The sequence below is a fragment of the Pelodiscus sinensis genome, chromosome 6, assembly GCF_052426305.1.
Source record: "Pelodiscus sinensis isolate ZL-2025 chromosome 6, ASM5242630v1, whole genome shotgun sequence".
Lineage (NCBI taxonomy): Eukaryota > Metazoa > Chordata > Testudines > Trionychidae > Pelodiscus > Pelodiscus sinensis.
In genome coordinates, this window is record NC_143057.1 from 91,714,747 (window position 1) to 91,729,479 (window position 14,733).

General features: G+C 46.2%; 1 protein-coding gene across 5 annotated transcripts in view; it reads left to right on the forward strand.

Moving 5' to 3' along the window:
* ADAMTS6 (ADAM metallopeptidase with thrombospondin type 1 motif 6) overlaps positions 1-14,733 on the forward strand; it is a 368,722-nt gene that overhangs the window by 307,546 nt on the left and 46,443 nt on the right. For 4 of the 5 annotated variants that reach the window (XM_006117000.5, XM_075932394.2, XM_075932395.2 and 1 more), the window contains one exon: positions 6,343-6,547. The exons of the other annotated variant lie outside the window; for it this stretch is intronic. In XM_006117000.5, the coding sequence (XP_006117062.3) occupies positions 6,343-6,547 (205 nt within the window). The remainder of the gene's footprint in view (positions 1-6,342; positions 6,548-14,733) is intronic. 5 annotated transcript variants of the gene reach the window in all.

The window sequence follows — 14,733 nt, forward strand, 5'->3', positions numbered from 1 at the left end:
AGATAAGAGGAGAGCAAGATCCTTCCCCCTCCATCAAGAATACATGCATCATTTGCTCTGTTCACATCACAGTGGTACCACCCCCACACATCTTAGCAGGTATTTCTCAGAAAATCAAAAGTGGTGTCTCAGGGGCTCTGTCCTCTACAGCATCATCACAGGGAACAGATTCCAACGTGGACCTGTTTGTGATGTTCCACGAGTATATTTTGCTCCACGGGGAGCTCAAGTCCTGGCTCCCTGACAGATGCTTTTCTTATTCCATGGTCTCCAGGACGAATATGCCTTCCCACCAATACTCATGATGGCCAGGGTTTTGATGAAGTTGAGACAAAATACGGGTCACATCATAATGATAGCCTTTGCATGGGCTAGGTTACTCTGGTGTTTGAATGAAGCAAATCTATTAATCATCTTACCAGTTTTGCTAGTCCTGGTGTCTCAGAAAAACAGCTAAATCCTGCACTCAGACCCAGTGTTGTTGCACCTGACAATATGGAAGGTGGCTGGATGACTTCTACAGGAAAGCTGCTGAGTTGAGGTTCAAAACAAAACTGTCCACCAAAATAATATCCCTCATAGCGTGTGCATTTAAATTGCTTCATAGTACTAGGTAAATGGTCACCTGCGGAGATACTGCTGCATATTAGTCTCCTTGAGTTGAGAATGGTTTCTGTGTCCATTTCCTCCCTCTGGTAACAGATATAAAGATCCTAACGGACAACACAGTGTGTATGTATTATATCAACCATAAGGGAGCAACCAGATCACCCTTTCTTTTCATGGAGACAGTGAAACAATAGAAATCATGCATCTCTCATAACGTTATCTTGTTGTCAGCTTACCTTCTGGATACGTAAAAAATGATAGTGGACAAACTCTATTGCACATTCCTACACAACCATGAGTCAGAGATGCACTTGTCAGTACTTCACGAATTATTCTCACAGTGGGACACATCGGTCACAAGTCTTTTCACTACTTACCAGAAGTGCCCACAGTACTGTTCCATGGTGAGGTTTGGATAGCATTCTCTGGGCGATGCTTTCCTCCTCCTGTGGGACAAGACCTTCTTTATACCTTTTGCCTGTTTCATTTTCTGCTGAAAATAAAGAAGGATGGAGCTCATTTAATTCTGATTGCTCTGTGGTGGGTTCTCAGGGGATAAAGCCTGGAACTTGAGTACTGCCGAGACCTCTTTCTTACCAATCTAAGCTCCTTCTTACACTGTGATGCTGTAACAACTGCAAATCTCTCCAGGTCCTGCACCCACACAGCCACAAGCAGGGACACACCCAGTTAAGTTACTTGAATGCTTTTGCCAGCCACACATGAACCGACCAATAGTAACCAGAGAGGTTACTTTTACCCCAAATTTCACTGGAGACCACCCCAGGGTTACACTCATATGGATTTATTAAATGAGGAATTAATAATCCACTGTAGGGTTAAACTAAAGGGGATTGAGCTGTCATTGAATGCCACTATACAGTTAAACTCGTGGGCTACGTCTACACTGGCATGATTTTCCGGAAATGCTTTTAACGGAAAAGATTTTACATTAGATCGTCAGTGCTTTTGTGGAAATTCAAGCGGCCAGTGTAGACAGCTGGCAAGTTTTTCCAGAAAAGCGGCTGATTTTCCAGAATAACTTGCCAGTGTAGACACAGCCACAGGGAACAAGCTATCTCACACACAAACACACACATACATTCATTCATTCTTTTACACACACATTCTTTCATACCCTCAGGCACTCACACACTTACACAGGCAAAAGTTTGCAGAGCAACCAAGGCATATTATGTCCAGAGTGGCTACCGGCAGTCATGGATCCCAGCTGTCAAGCTGATGATAAAAAGAGGTTCTGCCACGTGTTCTCTCTCAGGGTCCTTCCTCCATGTTTGTCACTGAGGACGACACCCCAAACTCCCTCAATCTGGGTCCTTTTTTGCTTAGAGCGGAGATGTCTCCAGGATTGCTTTAATTAGACACCTCCTGGCTCCATGTGTTTAGCCTTGCTGTTTCCCTCACCCCAAACATGTTCTAGTCTCCATTCACACACACATTCTTATCACAGGGTGGAATGCAGCTTAGAGCAAATTACAAGCAAAGTGGCTGAAAGTTACAAAAATTACAAAGTTGCAAGTTGCATAATTTAAAAGGCAAGGTGGCTGAAAGTTACAAAGAAACCATTACAAAGCTTCAAAGTAAAATGGTTACAAAGATACCTTCCAAAGCACAGCAACTGATTGAGAACAATTTCCATCTAAATCATCAACAAATCATCAGTAATAAAGTGACTTAAAAGACAACTGCCCCCTCTTCCCTCAAACAGTGTTCACAGCAATGCAGTCAGCAGCAGGTTTTGTCATTCTGTAAGTCAGGCCTGCCAAACTGGCGTTTGGAGGGCCGCATGCGGCCTGATCGAAATATATTGCAGCCCACCAGAACATTTTTATAAATGAATGAAGTGTGGCCCACTGGCCGCTTGGAGCATGTGGCCGAGTGCCTGCTCATGGCCAGCTGGGCTGTTCTGCACATGCACTCACGGCCAGCAGGCTCGCCAGCAGGGGCTCATGGCCAGCTGGGCTGCTCTGCACGCATGCTCACAGCCGGCTGGGCACTCTGCGCTGGGCGCTTCAGCAGGTACTCACAGCCAGCCGCTGTGCTCACGCCGCCCCAGCACCTCAGGCGGCAACATTGACTCCAGGACCCAGGTTTTAGGTTGAGGGGGCAGGGAAAGCCTGGCTCTGGGGGAAGGGGAGACATTAGGTTGGGGGGGGGGGCTGGCTCTGGGGGAGGAGGGAGCCATTAGTTTGGGTGGGGCTGGGAGAGCCTGGCTCTGGGGAAGGAGGGAGGCATTAGGTTGGGGGGCTGGGAGTGCCTGGCACTGGGGGAGGGGGTAAGGCATTAGGTTGGAGGGGGCTGACACTTGGGGAGGAGAGAGGCATTAGGTGCGGGGGGCTGGCTCTGGGGTAGCAGAGGAGGATTGGGTTAGAATGGGGGTATGGGAGTGCCTGGCTCTGGGGGAGAGGAGGAGGATATTTTGTTAATATTTTGTTTTTTATTTATTTATTCGCAAATAAAATCACAAAATGTATAACAATAAAAGTCAATTTTTTGCAATTGCATGAATAATTTTATCTTTATGCAAAATCTCAAACTTACAAAGTATCTGAAATTTTCACAGAAGCCTGTTCTGTTAGATTAACCATGGTCTAAACTTGTTTTTATTTCAACAAAACAAGTTATGTATCATATACAAAATTTAGAAGTACCTTAAGTTTATATTTAAATTTCAAATTATGTAAAATTAATTTAAAATTATTTAATATGAGCAAATAACCATTTTACCCATCACATTATTGTAATATTATAAAATATACCTAAAACATAATCTATAATAATAAATAACTACGACTTTCCGACAAATTACATTTTCTTTGGTGGCCCTAGGGTTGCCAGGAGTCCGGTATTGGTGCCTACCTTTCCCCTTTTATAGCTTGTTCCAGTTTGCTGGAAAGATCCTGTGCTATGACATGAGTCAAACAGTCTCCATTGTTTATGTATGTGTGCGTGTACCTCCTTGCAGGTGGAATAACAGGTAGTTCGATTTAGGACTTTAATTCGAAATACCGGGTCCCAGTCACGTGTAGACGAGGGCAGTTAGTCTAAACTTGTAAATTTCAAAAATGGCGACTGGCCGGGAAGATGCAAATCAAGCATGGGATATTTAAATCCCGGGCTTGATTTGCAACTTCGAATGCCTAGTTCAAACTAGGGGGCTAGTGTAGACATACCCTAAGGGAATAACAAATCTCTTCCCTTTGCTTCAACGTCCTACACCCTTGTGAGACCTCCAGCCTCTTGTTGAAAGGGCTGACTAGGCCTTCCTTTGGAACTATGGGCACTGTTCACTAGCATACCTATTGATGAAAACAGTCTTTCTGATTCCAATTACCTCTGCTAGAAGAATGGGGATAAAGGAAATAGCAGCTCTGCTGACACATCCTCAGTACAGTATTCTTTCCTATTAAGGTTACAAATAGGCTGCATCCAAGTTTCATCCCTAAAGTGAATCAGTCTATTCACTTTCCTGCCAAGTTTCACTGAGACAGTAGAGAAGTCATAGTGCATATTCTAGGTGTTAGGAGAGCCACTTGCACTTCTACCTCCTCAAGACAGGGGCCTTCAGGAAGTCCCTAGACCAGGGCTGGGCATAATAGGGTGTGCAGGCCAGATCTGGCCCCCCAAACCACCGGATCCAGCCCACGGACACAGCAGGGAGCCTTAGGCAGACTCCGTACTTGCCCTGGCCCCCGCAAACCGCTCAGAAAAGCGGCTGCTGGGCCATTTGTGTTTCTCAGCTATGAGCCAGGTGGAGAGTATTCATGTGCTGCTCCCACCCCCAGCATAATCCCATTGGCCAGAAACTGGCCAATGGGAGCTTCCTGTTTGAAGAACAGGCAGCATGCAAAGCACTATTCCCTTCTCCCCTCAGGCTCTTATTCACACATGCATATGGCCCCTGCAGCCTGTGTGGGAACATGGCAAGCAGGGAGGCTGCCTGAGAAATGTGCTGGGCTGCTGGCTGGGAGTCACACAGGTAAGTCTCCCAGCCAGAGCCTGCCTCCAGAGGCTGATGATGGCTGCCCGCAGGATGGGCGGGACTCCAAACCTCAGCCACCACCAGCCTCCTGCTAGGTCACCACCAGCTTCCCTAGCCGTACCTTCCTGGGTGCCAGCTCCCATCCCTCAAGAAGCTGAAAGTGCTGTCCCACCACCAGAGCCTGCTTCTGGCACCCAACCCTCTTCCCCCCAACTCCACATAAGTCAAACCTTCTCCCCTTCTTCCCTCCTCCCCCGAGTCAACACCCCCACCCAAGTCTGGCATCCCAATCCCCTGCCCAAGGTCACAACCCAAACCCCTGCACAGCAGTCCCCAGCCCTAGGTCAAAACCCAAGCCCCTGCACCCCCTCCTGCATCCCAGTCCGCTGCCCCGGGTTATAACCCCCTCCTCCCATAAGTCATAGTCCAAACCCCTGCACTGCAATTCTATGCCCCAGGTTACAACTTTCTCATGCACCCAAACTCCTCCTCAGACCTCACAGGCCATCCTGCACCCCAAGCTCCTTTTTGCACCCAGACCCCACATCTCCTCCATTAATATCATGGAAGAGTGCAACCCTCAACCACTTTCCAAAATCCTGGAGTGGCCTCCCATCAAAAATTATTGCCCACACCTACTCTACACCATTTCTCTCTATTGTGGAATGATTTAAGGGCTTGATATGAGGCCAAAGACTCTCCAAGTGGATCTTGAATTTCATCAGACAGTACTACCAAATTTGTGATCCCTCCAGACTTAATCTGTACACATCCCACAAGATCAATTTCCTTATAGGTGATCTTCCTCAACAATGTCCCCATCTCAGAGAACGATGTAGGTGTCCGTCCACACCTTCACAGAACATTATGCGATCACCAGGGACTCTGCCTCCAGTGCTGTCTTAGGCTCCCCATTACTATCACCTCTGACTTACTTGACTCCAAAGCACCAGCTGTCCAAATAGATATACTGTTTGGGAGTGACCTACAGTAGAGCACCCATAGGAACACTACTTGAAAGAGAAATTATTCATCGTGTGCATTAAATATGGTTCTTCATGATGTGCGTCCCTATGGGTGCACCAGAACCCACCCTTCTTCCATTTACTTCAGAGTTCTCGCTATGACACTTTGGTAAAGAAGGCACTGAGGATGATTATCTCATGTGCATTAGCTAGACGCATAGTGTAGCATGAGGAGAGAAAGTGCATGTTCAGGCTCAATGGATAGTGATATCAAAGTTCTCCAGATTGCAGATACATCTACAGTCGAACATCCATGAAGACACACATCTCGAAGAACAATTGTTGCTGCACAAGACGAGTATCTTTTCAGTAAGTGTGATTGAGAAACAACAGATTAGTATATCCCCAAGCTACACAAAATAGCTGACTTGGATAATCAAATATCAAAAGGTGAGAAATTTGTGATAAATATGTACAGTAACAGGATCATGAATGAGAATTCTCAGACAACCCACACTACCTCTGCAAAGAGCTATAGACATAGACATGTGTGAAGCTAATAAACAAGCTCACATCCAAATGCAGATCATAAATAGATCACTAAGCAAGATCACCCATGTCCAGGAATAATCTCATTATTGCTTAGGTTTGTTTTGAGTGCAGGAGACTGGAGTAGATGACCTAATGAGGTCCCTTCCAGTCCTACAATTCTATGATTCTGTATGTGAAATGGGTTATTTAAATTTCCTGATTTTCTCCTTACAGGTGGTTTATAGGTGATTGGTCAGAATGCAGTAAGACTTGTGATGGAGGAATACGTACACGAACAGTTCTCTGTATCAGAAAGATTGGACCATCTGAGGAGGAAACACTGGAGATTACTAACTGTTTAACACACCGACCTATAGAAAAAGAACCCTGTAACAATCAGTCTTGTCCACCACAATGGGTTGCTTTGGACTGGTCAGAAGTAAGGATATTTCACACAGATTAGCATTTTTAATTCATTGGCAATGTTAACGGGCAAATCATGAGCTCCTCACACTGAATGCAAAAATATTTTTATTGTTACTTGTCATCTGGAAATTAATAAGTTCTTCAGTTTTCCCCTACTGTCATCATTTAATCAATATGGCAAGTTGTTTTGCCAATAAAAGCTAAAACCAATGCTGCCGCACAATACACGTTGAACCTCTCTAGTCCGGCATTGTCAGGACCTGACCAGTTTCAAACCAGAGAATTTTCCGGACCACGGGAGATTAATATTGTCTAGCATCATTACCAACACTTCCACTGCTTATTGGACTGTTAAAGGACATTTAGGGGGTAAATTAGAGCTAAATAACAGCACAGAACACTGAGAACTAGGACTAATGGCTGTAAACAGTCTTTATGGGACCACGGGAAACTTGGCCACACCCAGGAAAACTAAAATAATTCTGGTTGATGGATGTTTCTGGACCAGAGAGTTCTGGACTAGAGAGGTTCAGCCTGTAGTTTGTCGGAATGGAGTAGTTTCCTGGTTCAGCAAAGTCATAAATTGAGAAGGGAGATTTTAGTTGCCAAAAGCTTCTGTACACTTTTGTCAAAAGCTACAAAAAATGCCATATTTTTACTCTAGTAACCCAGCAAAAATACATAAATAACTACCTTAGTAAGGTGATGTGAAATGTGGAACTAAGATTTAGATCTCCAGCATTCCTAGGAGAGGCTAGTATATCTTTTATTAATATGGCAGCGTCTGTTAGTGTATGAGCCAAGATCAAAGCTCAATTTATGCTGACTCAATCCTATTGAATTCAAAGGATGTGCATCCATACAACTAAGAGCAGGAATTGATTCCATTGCCCCACTTCTGAGCTGAATTCAAACTTTAGCACTAGTTAGGCAAGGTGGCAAAAGTGTATCTCCTTTGCAACTCTTAGTTTCCAGGATGGAAACAGCATCTTTTATTAGAACAGCCTCAGGCTGTTTAAGTTTATGGAACTGCTGCCTTCAGTTCCAAGGGACTGTTTCAGTATCTGTAAATAGTCAGCACACAGAAGCATGCCAGCCAGCACATCTTTCCATATGCTGGGGCCATGATAAAGTTGTATAGAGTGACATTGGATCTACACCACATGCAGATGATGCACATAACTTCCTGTCATAAATTGTTGATGTAAGGTGTTATGTGCTGTTTCCATTGATGGCTGAATTTCAGAGTGATGCTGTTCCTCCCTGTAGTTTATATTTCAACTTATAATGAATTCTGGTGGGTTTGGGGATGTAAAATGTATTTAATGTCTGATAATTATTAATACTAACATTGAAAGCATTTTTGTCCACTTGTGAAAACCACCACTACCTTATGGGGGAAAAAACAACCAAATCTGCCTAGCCTAAAAAATATTTAGTTATCATTTTTCCAACATAGGATTTTATCATCTTTGCTATAGTGGGCAAACATTCATTCCATTCTATTCCATGTGGGATCTTCCATTAAATGTGTGATTTTTTAAAAAAAAAAACTAGGAATAGAAAAATATTTTTTTTAATTAGGTTTTTTTAACACTTCTGATCATCATTAACCCTTTGTGCTGCTGCTGTTGCTTGGGTTCTCAAGGTTCCATTGTTTGTCCCAAGTTTGTCATTCATTTGGGCAATACAGAAATGGGCCAGCCACAGAGGTCAGATCTTAACCCATCTCTGGTTTTATGTAGTCTTAAAAGAATTACCCTTTTTCCTGGAGTATTTTCCTAAGATGATGTCTGGTTTATATTCCTAATATTTGTCAAAAAAAAAGTAGCTCCTTACAGCAACATCTCCTCTATGTTAAACTCCCCCGGATTTGTAGCGTGAGTTTTTAAAATATGCCAGGCGGCATACTGCCAATGTCATCCTTTGTGTACTATCTCCCCTTTCTCCTGTATTTGTGTATTCTCTGTCATTCAAGCTGCTGTTAGCAATGGAATGGCAAAGCCACCCCAGGAAAAGGTGTGTGTGGGGAGGGCAGATTAGAAGCAATCCCTACTTATTCACTCACTTTCTGGAGAGAGAAGGCACAGAGAAGCCCACCCACCCCTTAAAATGCTAATCCAATGCTTAGAAGAATAGTTTGGAGAAGAAAGAAGATGAGTAGGAAGAAAGAGGTTAGTGGAGGAGAAAAGAAGGAAGGGTGATTTGAGGAGGGAGTAAATGAGGAGATAAAGACACAAACGCCTTTATAGTTCATTGGTAAGCCCTTAGGAATACGGAGCCATCTTTCCATTGTGTATATATGTATATTTACAATACCTAGCATAACTGCTCTCCTTTGAGGAGGGCTTTTAAGCATTATCACAATACAGATAAATAATATGCCCATGATAAGTTGTGGAACCTTAAAACACATTGCATTTATTATGCACCTTTGACTGCTTCACCTGCATTCTGCATAATAAACCATCTCCTTTGGGACTGCTGATGTTCCAACTCTGTGAGCAACTAATGTTAGAGAGATTTATGGCTCCCATTTATAAACCTCTGTACAGTCTGTGTAGGATATCTTGGAACAGAAGTTTCCTCACCTTAAATAGTTTTAGTGTGCTGTTAAATCAGAAATCTTGGTGGGTGTTCTGACAAGATTCTGAGCAAATAACGTATTTCTATTTATACGTTCCTGCTTAGAATAGTTTGGAGGTATTTCTCAATTAGTAAGTATTTTTTTAATATAATGAGAAAGTGCTTATTTTTCTATCAAGTATTTTTAGAAATATAATTATTATTAAAATAAACTTATTTCATGTAGCATATAATACTTTTTATTTTTCATTTTCTAAGGGCAGCACAAAAATTATGTACCCCATATAATTTGTAATACAAAGCAGGGATGAGCTGCAAATAGCAGCAATGTCCAATTCTGCTTCCATTTAAGTCAAAGCTGGTCATCTTTTGGAATGTAAAGTCTCTTCTTCAACTTTTGTTCCACTAAAAACAACTAACATATTTGCTCTAATACTGACCTCTCTGAGCACAAAGTAAGCAATTCCAGCACTCATTCATAGCTAACATGCTTGTTGATCATCAGATAAGCAAGGAGTTGTACCTATTTATCTCTGTTGAGAACTGATAATCAGAAATTGTTTAAAGAAAAGGGAAAAATAGATTCAAACTTTTTTGGTCAGTGGAGTTGAACGATCTGTGACAGAAGTAAAGCAAAGTAATTTTAAAAGGTTGAGATATTGTTGAGAAGGCTTTTTTTTACCTTCTAAGAATCATCTGTATAAACAGTAATAATGGAAAGCCTGGAATATTCTACAAAATACAGTGTGTAAAAATGGAAAGAGAATGAAAGGGAGTGGGTGAGAGAGGTAGGGAATGTCTCAGAGGGGTAGTCAGGTTAGTCTGTAACTTTAAAATAACCAATACTCCTGTGGCACCTTAGGGCCTGTCTATACTAGGAAATAGTTTTGAAACCAATAAAATCGAAATTACTCCTGAAATAAGAAAATCAAAGTAGCTCATCCACACTATGGGGGAGCATCGGAAAAGCTCAGAATTATTTCATAATAGTGCGTCCACACTGATTGGAGCCTGCATCAGATTTAGAGCCTCTGGAAGCGTTCTGGGGAGGGTGGATACTTCTTGTGGCTGCTTGATCAGGCAAGCTGAGACACATGATTTCAGGGGCTTCTCTCTATGGCTGCATCTCACACGTCGCTCCTCCACTGCTTACCCCCTCGTGGCACACCAAACGGATGCATTGTGGTCTGGTTGCCTTTGCGGACGCCTCTGCACTGACACCACGGAGCCAGAGCTGCTGCAAAGCAATGCCAGGCACATGAGCCTTGTTCTGTGCCTCATGGTGCAGTTCGTCCAGACTGCCTGCAGGACATCGACCAGCACAAACCAGAAGACCCCTTCACCCAGGTCTTGGCGCTCCTGCTGCTGCATATGCCACTAAACCCCTTGGACACCATGGCACACTGCTGCTAGTGGGGGGAGACCAGTTCCAACTTTCTGGTGCTCTGCGAAAGGCTTGCCCCTGCCCTAAGGTGACAGGACAGCCAACTGCAAGCCACTATCTCCCTGCAGAAGCATGTCGCCATTGTCCTGTGGAATTTCATCACATTGGACAACTACTGCTCTGTCAGGAACCAGTTTAGCATGCTGAAATCCACAATTGGGACCATGTTTCTGCAGGTAGCCAAGACCATCACCAACATCTTGGTATGGAGGGACATCACTTTGGTCAATGTTGACACAATCATTGATGGCTTTGCCACCATAGGCTTCCCCATCTGCAGGGGGGCCATAGACAGCACTCACATCTGCATCCTGTCCCTTGATCATCATGCCTTGGACTATATAAACAGGAAAGGGTACTTCTGTATAGGGCTGCAGGCCCTGGTGGACCACAAGGAACACTTCAAGGACATGATTGTTGGCTGGTCGGAGAAGGTCCACAACACCCAAAACTTCTGGAACTCCTGCCTGTTTCAAAAGATGCACGCTGGCACATTTTTCCCTGACAGTACCATCAGGGTCAGCGACGTGGATGTGGCCATCTACATCCTGGGTGACACAGCCTATCCGCTGCTCCTCTGGCTTATGAAGTCCTACACAAGCAGCCCTGAACCCACCAAGGAGAACATCAACACCAAGATGACCAGGTGCCGCATGCTGGAGGAGTGTGTGTTTGGCTGCTTGAAGGGGAGGTTCAGGAGTCTCCTCACCCACTTGGACCTCAGTGAGTGCAACATCCACTGAGGTTGTCTGCTGTGTGCTCCACAACCTATATGAAAGCAAGCGGGAGACTTTCCTGCCAGAGTGGGGGGCAAAGACTAAACAGGTGGCCGAGACTTACGTGCATCCAGACACCAGAGCCATTCGATGGACACATCAAGGGACTGTGCTCGTCCAGGGGACCTTGGGGGACAGTTTCAGCCAAGCCCAGCTTTGAGACTCTCCCCTTTGCCTCTCCACAAGGGTCCCTGCATTCACCCTGTGTGCCTTTCCTCCTGCACCCTTCCCACCGTCTCCCCTCTCCTTCAGAGCAAATAAAAAAGCCTTTTTTGTTTGAAAAAACAAGACTGTTGATTTGGGGGATATACAACAGAGGTAGGATTAGGGAAAGAACCTGGAATATGGGCGGTGGGAGGAAGGTTTCTCAGGGATGGGGCTGGGAGTGGCACTTGGCCTATTCAGCTCAGTAGGCTTTGGCTGCCCTCGAGGTCCCACTGCCCTGTGTTTGGGGATCCCAGCGGCCCCTGGGAGGACTAGGAGGGGAAGCTGGGAGTGGGGGAGGGGTGGGGAGGTGGCTGGTGGCCCACTCCATGTATGAGGCCATGCACTCCATCTCTGAGGTGAGGGAAGAGCACATGGCCTCGTGCTGGTGTGCCAGGTGGCTTTCTGCAGCTCTCGGTCAGCCCAGTGCACCTCCCGGTCAGCAGCCCGCTCCTGGTGCTCCTCATCAAGCCCCTGGACAAGGGACTGGAGGCAGACAATCTACTCACACTGCTGGTCTTCCTGAGTTCTTTTCCTCCAGTGGATCCTGCAGAATTGGGAAGATGGCATGGAAGGCAGTGGTCATGCCATGCTTGCAACTGGCCTACCCGTGAAGAAAAGTTATAAGGACAGTCATCCCTGGAGACACTGTGCATGAAGCCTAGCCCTAATATCAGAGCCGACACCAAAGGTCTCGGTTCAAACGATGGCGATGTGCTTCGAGCAAGGCCTTCTGTTGCCTAGACAGCAGGCACTTTCCTGCAGGGGCACAGATATCCCAGAGGAGCATTGCTACACCCCTGGCTTGGGAAGGTGCTGGCCAGGCTGGGAGCCTATGGACAGGAGTGGGGATGGGACAGCTTGGCCTCTTCTGTGTCCCACACATGCTGGGTCTGGCACTGGCGGCATCCCACATAGAGAGAGCTTCTATTTCTGTCTACCAGCGGAAGGGAAGGGTGTTGGAGGAGGGGTGTGTGAGCTACTGGGGTCCCCTCTTCTTTCTCTCCCTAGTAGGTTCCCATGCATGAGATCAGTTTCCTTCACATTGCAGTGCTTGACCGGGAGCGAATGTTGCCGGAGTGCGGGCATGAGCCTGTGCCATGTGCGGCACTGCTATGTGTTTCCATGACCCCGGCCTCCTTAATGGATTGGTAATTCAGTGATTCTCAAATGGTGGCTTGTCATGGAAAGGTGTCCTACCACAGAGGCTGGAGTAAGGCAGGTCTCTCCAGGAACCTTGTGAGAAGGACTGAGGGGTTCCTGTGTTAGAATGTCATGGAGCTGAGTGCTCTGAACTGGCTCTTCATGTCCATCCACTTGCACAGTAGGCCAAGCGAGGAGCATGCAGCCCCTTACAGCCTGCCACTTGCCCTCACGTGCAGATAGGACTCACCTGAAGTGCCTTTCCTGGGTTTATCCAACACCTGGGAGACATCCTGGGTGGGGGACTGGCTCCAGGATGAGAAGCGGCTCCTGGCTGGCAGGCATGGTGTCCAGGTTGGCCTGCTCCTCCTCCTCCTCCACAACCCCACCCTCCTGGAGGCTGACGCTGGGCATGTCCTGGCCAAACTCAACAAAAGGAGAGGTGACTCCCAGGATAACATTGAGTTGGTCATAGTAGCAGTACTTATGAGGTGCCTCTCCAGAGCGTCCACTCTACTCCCTGACCTTATTGTAGGCCTGCCGAAGTGCTTTTATTTTCATGAGGACCTGGTTCTGCGTGTGTCCTTTTTCGGCCAGGCTGGTGGCCATCTGACCATAGACATTGGCATTCCTTTTTCTGGTGTGGAGATCCTGGAGGTTGGTCTCCTCACTCCAGACCTCAACGACACCCCAGATCTCCACACCAGTCTAGGCTGATGCTCTCTTGCTTCCCTGGTGATAAGCAGCTGAGGGTGCTGCAGGAGTGCTGGCAGCAATGGGGAGCTCAGAGGGAAAGCTGGGGTCTGCCATGGTTCCTTGTTTGGTGCAGTGTGGCACGAGGTTGGCAAAGCTCTTCTTATGCCATAAGCCCTTTTCTTGCAGCTTGCTGCTTTAAAGCTTTGGAGGAGGTGGAAGAGAGTAGTAGAGTTGGCAGGTGTTGACAGAGCACCAGCAAGTGCAGCTGTGAAAAGCCTCTGGAGGCCAATTATTTCAAAATAGCAGCAGCTGTGCATCCATGCACACACTATTTCAAAATAACAATTTCTAAATAAGCGTTATTCCTCAAGAAAAGCAGGAGTACAGATTTCAAAATAACCAGGACTTGGTAGTGTGGACGCTCTACTTGTTATTTTGAAATAAGGGAGCGGTTAGCCTGAAATAACTCCATCGTGTAGACTGAGGAGCATTTGGGATCATGAGCTTTTGTGGGTAAAACCCACTTCATCAGATGGTAGGGAATGATGTACTAAAACTGACAAGTAACTTGTGGTAGCACAGATTTCTTTAGAAACAAAGAGACAGTTTGCCATTCTAATTTTCATATACCTTGAAATGGTTGAGTTTTGGCTGCATTACCTTCCCACAGTAAATGATGATTGTATTTTATATTTATCCAAAGTATCTCCAAGTAATAATATCAAAACAGCAAAAAATGCTCTAAGGATTTCCAGGGAGGATTTTTATCAGACTTTTTAGACAAGCTTTCTTTGCTTTCATATTACAGTAAAACTCCGATGGTCTGGCATCTGATGGTCCAGCACTCCTGATGGTCCGGCACCATCAGGAACCCGGAAATGCTCCGGGCAGCCGGACCATTGGAGCTACTCTGCCCCCGGCTTCCCCGATTCAGCCGCTGTTAAAACTGACCAGCGGCTGAATCGGAGAAGCCGGGGGCAGAGCAGCTGGAGTGCTGCCGGGTTGGTCCCATAGCACTGCCCCTCGGGGCTGCGGGACCCAACCCAGCAGCACCCCAACTGTCCCCGATTCAGCCACTGCTGAAACTGACCAGCGGCTGATTCCAGGAAGCCCGAGGCAGGGCTGCTCTGCCCTGGCTTCCTGGAATCAGCCCCTGATCAGTTCAGCAGCGGCTGTCTTGGGTACACCTGGGACAGAGCAGCTGGGGTGCTGCCGGGTTGGTCTCGCAGCGCCAAGGGTTGGTGCTACCAGACTAACCCGGCAGCGCCCCAGCTGCTCTGTCCCAGGCATCTGGATTCAGCCGCTGTTGAAACTTACCAGCGGCTGACTCCAGGAAGCCTGGGGCAGAGC